This window comes from Azolla caroliniana, unplaced genomic scaffold (assembly GCF_043228905.1).
Source record: "Azolla caroliniana isolate FFs.n. ecotype wild unplaced genomic scaffold, voAzoCaro1.0.p SCAF_15, whole genome shotgun sequence".
In the NCBI taxonomy this organism is placed as follows: Eukaryota; Viridiplantae; Streptophyta; class Polypodiopsida; order Salviniales; family Salviniaceae; genus Azolla; species Azolla caroliniana.
The window spans coordinates 226,466-236,295 of record NW_028230450.1 but is presented as its reverse complement, the minus strand read 5'-3'; the positions used below and the strand labels follow the sequence as shown (position 1 = coordinate 236,295).

Sequence of the window (9,830 nt, the reverse complement as noted above, 5' to 3'; positions counted from 1 at the left end):
TCCTTCATTTTGGATCCCCCTCACAGCCTTAAGAATAGCCTATGTTCATAAAAACTCCATGCTCCCACTTCAATGAATGACACGCAATCAAAATATCAATTTCATCACCATACAAAGCAATCTTTTGAAGGGACTTAAAAGTTAAAGTTCTTTATTCCAAAATTCATCATGGCAAATTATATTAACACATTCATATCATGCGACACTAGGTATACCCATATTTACCTTGTGTGATAAAGAAGTTTGTAAAGCTTTTCATAATACCTTTTATTGATTTAAAACTGGCTTTGTCATTGCCATTGTGTTTACCAAGTAATTTTCATCCAAGCTTGACACCAAACAACTTTATAAAATTGCAATTCATAGCAACCCTTCAATTTCAGCTCAATTGCGTAATTAATCATGGTTAATTTATAGCAGGGTATCTTTGTATTCCACAAATAACCAAAACATTAAGGGCATTTGACCTAACATTGGGATAATCCACATCTTCAGAGGCAATGATTCTTTTGGTTTCACCAGCTCTAGTAACCACCAATTTAACCTTCATACATTTTTATTCATTCAAAGGCCTCTCGGCTATCCTGAAATTTGGTGCGGCAGCAAGCATTGTGAAACCCTTCCAATAATGAAATCCGAAAGAGAAATAGCAGTAAAGTGACCTTCTCCTCTAAAATGTGATGTGCAAAAGTATTTAGTTTGTAATGCATAAGATTGTTGTAAGCTGTATAATGTTGAAAGGTAATCCTCTCCAATTATGGCACCAAATATGTGCCTCTTCCTTCAGATATCTAACTTAATCCAATTTCTTTCCATTACACGCCTAACATGGTTATACAACTCATGGCCAACTGTTATTGGTTGTTGGCCTAGCCGGTTATTTGAAATGAAAGATTGTATATCATAAGACATCCGCATGCTCTCGAGATATGGCCACAACACATCAGTCAAGAATGTGTCCTCCATGCAGCCATCAAAGGCATCCGGAAAAATACAATTGTGTGGATTATTCATGCAGGCCTTATATGGAGAGTCATCCACTAAAATAGTATTATGGGAACCTAGATGAGGAAATTTCTTCCAAACCAGTGACATGGGCTTGAAATCAGCCGCAACATGAGCTTTATCAGGCCTATGTAGGCCACTATGTTGATAGCATGAATCTTGGCCCCATATCATGAAAAAGGGCAGACTTTTATGTGCTTCTTGCTCTATAAGAGCACAAATGCTTTGAACATTTATAGTTGTCATTGTTGACCAAATGCCCACCTGGAAAAAGGAGAATGCTTTCTCCAAGAATTCGATACACCCGGGCCGAAGCTGAATCCATTTCTTTGTCTTTCTAAAAATGCCAGGTAACAAGGGATTTTTATCCCATCTTTTAATGAGTACCCCATTCAAATCCAAAATTATATATATTTCCATAGGTGGACGCAGCTGCACATCATAAAATCAACACATTATGATTAAAAATTGAGACGTCGAAAGCATGTCACGCTAGAAATGGATGTAAAAATTATACATCAGATGAAATCCACATTTGTTTAGGTCAATACATCTTTTCTTAGTGACACAATCATATTACAGGTGGGATAGGTAGATAGATATCTTTTAATGTCCATGGGAGACAGATTGCAATCTATGAGCTATATAGGGCCAAGGGCATGGCAGGAAAACCTTCAGATGAGGTTAGATGTACAATAGGAAAGATAATTTGGTCATTTCAATCATTTCTGTTATCCCCCATGGGGAACTTGAATAACTTGTTTATTTGAAAATTGAAAGGAGGCAGCTACATTAGTGAATGCATTTGGGAACTTGTTATCAATCTCAAAATGCCATTGCTAAGGTTTAAAAGTTTCAGGGCATACAGAACTCCTGTAGAGAGGATAGCAGGGTCAAAAATAATGATAGTTCCGTCTAGCTTCTAGAAGTTTCCATCCTCCTTTCAAATCCAATAATTTCCATATCACTTTTAACTTTGTAACCCACTTTAACTTTCTAGCACGTTTTAACCAGGGCTCAAACCAAGGTATAGCATATTAAACAAAAGTTTATACCTAAAAATGATAATAATTTGTGGGTTTTCCTAAAAAGTGGATACAAATTGAGCACTTGGTTCTTGATATCTGTAACATTTGAAGCAATTCCAATGAGACCACGGATTGTAAATTCTCAGAGCGCATGAATAGAGAGAGCGAGAGAGTTCTTGGGCCTGACAGTTGTAGCCCAATTTGAAACGTTGTCCAGCAGAGCTAGAAGGTCATTCATTCAACCCCTACGGTCTATAGTTGAATCTAGAAAATCAGGAAGAAATATAAGGATGTGTGAAATTTGAACTTTGAAGTTTAAACCCAAGGACTTGTGTGGATAGTGTAATAGCTTACAGCTAGGATAATTCAATTACAAGAAAAAAGATTGAGCAAATCAGTATTTGCCACACATGGCCAGCGTGCTTCAGTGTGCAGTCAGCTTGGTTCTGCCTGATGACTAGTGATCTTCACACATACATTTAATTGACAATTGCCAGTAGATATCTCCCAGTTCTGAGGTTAAAATTGATCATTACTAGCACATCTCTACTGCAAGATGATCGGCACATATGTTTACACTTATTATTAATATCAACAGCTGGATGCATGTGCTAGTCATTGATGCTAAAGCTTGCAATTACCTGTTCATGATACTCATTGCCCTTCACCTTGGTGTTCAATAGTTGCTACTGCTATCTGATCTTTTAGTTAGACAGGCAAGTCATCTTATTATGCTCTACTATTCAGAGTTGTGAGACACTAGATCAATATGGTTGAATAGAATCTAAGAGGTAACATAGAGATATGTATGCTCATGTATTAATCTGATGTGAATATACCCTTGGAAATTTGGTAAGAAATTCTATTATTGTCAACAGAATAAAATCTTTTTAGCTCATGCATGTGTAAACTCAATAACTAAATATCCCCACAAGATGACTTAAAAAACACAAGAAAAATTAATGCATGCATTGCAAGAGTCTGTTTTGGCTTAATTATATACTTATCCGATGAGGAGCTGAGCTTACGTTGAATGTTGTCCCCACCTGATAATGCAAGACACATAGACATATGTAACACTTAAGCAAATATTGATGAATTCAATTTTGCTTACACCTTTCTACATACTTTAGCTTAACGAGCCCACAAACATACCTTAAAAACTCTTTGTGGTGTATGCATCACTTACAGATAATTATGAACTACTGAAGGTATTTTGAGGTTGATTTAAGTATATAATAGAAATTCAATAGACATATATGATTCATCTATGTTCTATATGAGTAGAGATCGATGTGCCTCTTCAATGATTGATCATAGAATGACATGACTACTTGTTACAAATTATTCAATTCGTTTATGACTCAAAAACATTTCCAATGTATTTAGGCTATTTATGTTCTTTGGAACATATTCTACTCATAAGTATTACTAGGTTCAAACATTGATGAGTTTCAACATATTTTTACCAATGTTCTAGTCTTTGAGCTACATGCACACCACTTTTTAACACACAATAGTAACTTCTAACCTTTTGATTCGCATATTGTTCCTATGCAAAGTTTATGGTACCTTCTATAACAACACAACCTTATCAGCTAGCATCTTAGTGATCTTTTGTTGTATTAAACTAGATGAGCTCGACAATTGATTCAGCTTTTCGCGGATCATAAACACATTCATTACTTGTCTAATTGCTTCATTTGTGTGCATTCGCATTATTGACCTGGTCCATTGGCTACCACGTGTTATGTTATAATCTTAAGCTCTTAAATATACATAAATTAGGATACTGAGATTGAGCCTTCTATATTGCCCATTCATCAAGCAACAAAAACATTCGTGAGGGTTTCTCGCGAACCCATATTCATGAGACCATAAGTTCATCATAATTACCATATGAAGAAAATATGCAAAAAATGGGTGAATCTGATAAACAAGTGCAAGAATACTGGAACACTAGACAAACCAATACCTTAGTTACCAATATTTGGTCTTCAAGCTCATCCTTGCCCGCCTTTGGATCCTCTGTGGAAGTATTTATTTTGCCTTTCAGGTTGCAATGGAAAGATGTGGTAGTCTGTAAACAATACATCAAAATATAGAACTTGGCGCAAAAGGAAAACTAGAAATGCAAGGGCACTGTTATGCCAGTAATGAATCACCTGTGTACTAGTAAATACACCATTGTCAATTTCAAAAACTGACTTTTCCAGGACTTTCTTCTCCTTCTCTTCTAGATTTATGGCTTTCTGCTCAGAGGAATTCACTTCTCTGTAGGGAGATTGTGGATAAGATGAAGTAGAAGCTTGATCTGTAGGGTTAATCATCCTTGTCAAAGACAAATCTTTCTGCTCTAGATTCTCCACTTCTCCTTCGGATAATGTAGAAGTGTGATCCATAGGCTGCATTCCTAAGTCGTCTCCCTCATTCACGAGCTTCTTTCTTGCATCGGTGCCTTGGTCTATAATTCTTGTTCTTTCACGGTTTTCCTTCAGGCACACGCCAAACTTATTATTGAAAAACTTTAGTTCTTTCATTTTACTCTCATTCTGTGGGCCCGTATTTCCACAGGGGGGATTCAAACAATCAGTAGAGTTTCGTTCATGCTCGCTTGCTGCACAAGCTTGCTCACCATGCATCCCCTGAAATGATTAATAATCCCAGTACTCCGGAACTTACTATCGCGGGTAGAGACGCAATAAATATAGTTAAGATATAATCTACTCTATGTGTGTGTATATATATATATATGGATCAGAAATTCAAAATAGAGTACGCTGCAAGCCTCATTATACGTGCACTGCAAACATCGCTATGAACAAGATATCATCGTGACTACGACGCAGCGTAAGCAAGCAGAAACTGTAGGAATAGAAGAAGAAGAAGAAGAAGAAGAAGAAGAAGGGATGATTCTTACTTGAATGGGGGAGCGGGGATAGATGAGAGGCCGGAGGAGGCGGCGAGATACAGCAACACGACTAGCCATGTCAGGCAGGGACGAAGTACATAAAGAAGAGAAGAAGGAATCGGTAGTAGGAAAGACGCGGCGGCGGCACCTCTGTTCCAACAGAGAGTTACAAAAATGAAGGAAGGAACTGCGCTTCATATACTATACTTACATACATGATACATGTTGATGTAACATAATAAAATACATATATGTGTGTGTATGTCCGCGCCAATCAGTATGTACAAACAATGAATGGATGGGCGGCCGGTTGTGACGGGCAAGCGATGTGTCGTGCCTGGTCGAAGACATTCCTAACTCACCGTGCACTCTCTCGCATATGTCCCACCCAATCGGACTAACGGCACTCTTGATTCTCCACTTAAAGAAGTCTTGAATCCCATATCTAAATTTCCTAAAACGATCTTACCAATCGAACAATTGATCAATTTTATGTCGACCTCTTCCCTCTAATGCAAAAAAAAAAAAAAAACATGTTCGAAGAATGATACTCTACTGCCATCTTCATTACGTAACTCCTAAAGGAAATCCACCCACACCTTGAAAGGAACCCTCCAAATAAATACTTGGCCCTTGAAAGGAATATCCATGCGATCACTCTAATTGCACACCCATGTGCTACCAATTATTGAACCTTGGCATTCCCCGCTTCTACCATTCATTCATGCACGCCCACCCCTGCTAGTTTATGGCACATGTCTATTGTTTTAACTTTGTCAAGGTCTTTAGGACCTATCATATCCAATCTCTTCTAAAGTATGGATTGATTGTTGCAAATGTATTGAATGTTTCTTGCAAATGCTACCATCAAGATCCGTCATTTCTAAGAATTTGAAACCTTCTCCTAGGTATGGGAATAAACCATTGCTCTTCTTTTGGATCCCAACATGCCATTACCTCAATGGACATTTTGAGTTTTTATCCTCGTATTCAAGCTAGATTCAATTGTAATTTTAATTGTGCTAACACTACAGATTTTTCATGGTGTCGTTGTATCCGTTAATGAATCTCGCCATAGATCCACTCCTACTTGTTTGGTATAAAGTGGTCACTTTTCACAATCATGAATTTGTCAAGGTTCTAACCGAGAACGTTATAGAATGAGGAAAAATAGATTAAGAAAAGAAGAGAGAGATAAGAGAATAATGGCATTAAAGAGGAACAACATGATTTGGCAAAGAACTTTAAGCACATGGTTCCAAAAGTTATCCATGAAATGCTAGAAAAAAGACATATATGAGGATGGAGATAAACATTAAACACGGTTTCATTGATTTGGCCAATGAAAATGTACAAACCAAGACATTAATTATCATGCTTGTGAAGGGCCCAATTGTCTATATGTTATCTCGTAAGAATCATACATGATGGTCGATATTGACAGGAATACACGCTCCCAATGAACAACGCTCGGCCACAACCGAGCTTAGGATCAAACACACAAAAAACGGGGAATGAATGCATGACAAAATGGAGAGAAGAGTACACAGGATGTTTATGTGGAAAACCCAAACACGGGAAAAACCATGGCAATCCACTGACTGCTAACTATCACTATGTAACAATATACAATAGTGAGCTCACGGAGGCAACGACCTCGTGCTCATGATCTTCGCCACAGGCGGCGATTACAACAGAGGCAACGACCTCTTCGTCTCTTTCCCTCTCTCTCTCTCTCTGTACACTGTTGCGCTCTAAGCTTGCACCAACAAGAATGACAACACTCACAACATAAGTTTGCCCTAAGTCATATTTATACTAATATGACTTTTCGGCTATTTACAAATATAGCTCAAAAGGACTCTCAGAAACATATTCACGAATATGTCCCTTCATCCGGTGAGCACTCCTCACCGGGCCTGCATCATCCGGTTCTCACCGGGTCTTCCGTAGCCGGGTACGCCTCGTCCAGTTCTCACTTCCCATCCGGAGGGGCCTGTTTCCTAACAAACTCCCCCTTCACTCCGGCATGGGATGTCTTACTAGTCTGATCCGCTTCCGGCATGCATCCAACTTGTCGGGTATCAATACTTTGGTCAGCATATCTGACCCGTTCGCGGTCGTGTGGATCTTCGTCAGCGCGAACTCTTGGTCATCTACTCTTTCCCGGATCCAGTGATACCTTCGCTGGGTATGCTTCATCTGGGAATGGTAGGCCGCATTCTTAGCAAGGTGGATGACACTTTGACTGTCGCAATAGAGCCGGTATTCATCTTGCCAGATACTGAGCTCTCCGATGAAATCCTTCATCCATAGTATTTCCTTACCGGCTTCCACAGCCACCATGTACTCCGCTTCCGTGGTTGACAACGCAACCGTCTTCTACAACCTCGACTGCGACGAAACAACTCCCTCTGCATATGTCATTACATACCCGGATGTAGACCGACTGGTATCCACATCAGCCGACATGTCTGAATCGGTAAAACCGTCTAGTTGAGGTTTTCCGGAGCCGAATTGGAGACACATATTTGAAGTGCCCTTCAAGTACCAGAGTATCCATTTGACTGCGTTCCAGTGCTCCTTGTCGGGATTGCTCATAAACCGGCTCACCACTCCGACTGCATATCCTATATCCGGTCGGGTACACACCATTGCGTACATTAAGCTCCCGACGGCAGAGGCATATGGAACCTTCATCATATCAGCCCTCTCTGCTTTCGTCTTCGGGCTTTGCTTACCGAATAATCTACAGTTTTCCGGGAGCATCGATCCGACCGGTTTCGCTTCTAACATGTTGAACCGTTGAAGCACCTTTGTCACGTACTTCTCCTGTGACAGCCACAATTGCTTCGTTGGCCGGTTCCGGATGATATGCATCCCCAACATTTGTCTTGCCGGACCCAAGTCTTTCATCGCAAAGGTTTGGTTGAGAGCCTTCTTCAGCATCCGTATTTTGGCTTGGTCCCGTTCGACGATCAACATGTCGTCCACGTACAGGAGGAGTATTGTTAACTCTTAGGTCCGGACAATGGCCTAACACAGGGTGTCCACGGAAGACACTTCACCAAAGGGGTGTTATGGCAACAGGATTAGACTCAACGATTAATCCGACTTAATTAGGTTACTTAGCATGATTGTCTTTAATAATCACACGCGTAAGATATAACAATGAATGCAGAACAACAATTAACACAGAGAGATAACAACACTAAGCTTTATTAATTAACCGTTGTTCATTACATTGTATCTGGGCCTTTAAATAGGTTTCCGGTCTGTATTACAAAACGGTGCCATCCGCACCTGTCCGGGATCGGTCTGGATCCGGAACGGCATACCGATTCCGATCCGTCCGTCCACACTCATAGCTTACTTACAACCATTCCTACTAATTAAATAACTCCTCGTTTCACACTCTGGACTCCTTTACCGGCCGGTAACACATGGCACGCCCGTGGGACAGTACCTTGTACGTCGAATCCACAACCAACCCTTGCTATTCTTCATCCAGAATATCCAGAATGCTTTGTTCGAGAGTCTCCAATGGTTCATCTGGAATTGGTTGTTGTTGTTGTTGTTGCTGCTCTGTTGATGTCTGCTGCGACGGGTCCGTTGGTGGCTGCTGCGGCTACTCCTCTGTTTGTTACTCTGATACCGGCGTCTCCGTCATTGCTCCCTCCGTCGTAGTGGTCTCCGGTTGACTGGTTCCGGGCTGGCCCTCGGCCGGCGACGGTTGCTCATCTCTAAGGTTAACCGTTGCCGCTTCCTGTGCTTTTTCTTCCCGAACCCGGGACCGCTCGTAGCTTTCAAACTGGATTTGAGTGTCCAGCCTATCATCGTCTTGCTGAGCTACGAGTTGCTGGACCTACGCCAACTGTTCATCCGCCAGGACTTGGAAGTCGTCGGCCAACTCGTCCCGTATGGCGGTGAAGTCCTCAGAAGTCAACGTATAACAATCATCTCCTTCCTTCCGCCTGTTTGCCACATCTGCCCGTAGCAATTGGAGTTCCGCCGCGTTTTGTGCCCACTTTGTCCACCATCTTACGGAGCTTTCGTCAATCAAGCGTTTTGTCTGATTCAGCCATGCCCGGAGGTTGCACTAAATCCGGCCCGTTCCCAATTGCGATTTGATTTCCGCCTCTTGCCATTCCTCCTTCAATTGCTTGATGATTTTGACGTCGTCTTCCGCCTACTCCTTGTAATGCGTCAATTGCCTTTGATATGTGCTTTGTAATTTCTGCAATACCGTTGACGCTCTCTCCTTTTCTTCCTGCTGCTGCCTCTGGAGCTCCATCCGGACCTTCTCTGCCTCGTCCAACCGTCTTGTATTTTCCGCACGTTCGTTGGCGATCGCCGTCGCGGCCCGATCAACTTCCTCCTGGAGCTCGGACATCCGTTCCTTATGCTCCGTTTCCAGTCATTTGTAGTCCCGGTGCAGGTGCTCAAAATCATCTGTCTTTTGCTTGAGCCGTGCGTTGATCTGTCGACGGGCCCGGTCCTCGCGGTCCTTTTGCTGGCGGAGCTCTTCCTTTAGCCGTTCAATTTCCGTTTCCGCCATCTTCCGCAGCTTGTCCTTTTCCTGCAGCACTTTGTCTTTTTCCTCCCTTAGTCGGTCGTACGCTTGATGGCCTTTCCGGAGGCTCTCCTCTGCCCGGCAGAGGTTCTCAGCAGTCTTCTTTAATTCGGCTTCGGCCGCTGTCTTCAATTCCCATTCACGGCTCCTTAGCGCTTCTTGTGCGGCAAGTTCATCTCTCAATTCCGCAAGCTCCTGGGCTTGCGCCGCATCTCTCGCCGGAACGGTTTCTGTTGCCGGGGTCTTATTGGTATGTACAGGTCGATCTGTTTCTTTATTCTGTACACTTACCGGAGTCACCGGTGATTGGATC

At 41.7% G+C, this 9,830-nt stretch overlaps 1 protein-coding gene across 1 annotated transcript; it reads right to left on the bottom strand.

Moving 5' to 3' along the window:
• Positions 1 to 393: 393 nt before the first annotated feature.
• LOC147854183 (uncharacterized) lies at positions 394 to 5,060 on the bottom strand. The gene is made up of 4 exons (XM_087331688.1): positions 4,954 to 5,060; positions 4,199 to 4,678; positions 4,009 to 4,113; positions 394 to 1,437 (listed from the first exon to the last, which is right to left on the bottom strand). The coding sequence occupies exons 1-4, from the start codon at positions 5,020 to 5,022 to the stop codon at positions 784 to 786; spliced, it is 1,308 nt and encodes a 435-aa protein (XP_087187814.1). The 5' UTR covers positions 5,023 to 5,060; the 3' UTR covers positions 394 to 783.
• Between the last annotated feature and the right edge of the window lie 4,770 nt (positions 5,061 to 9,830).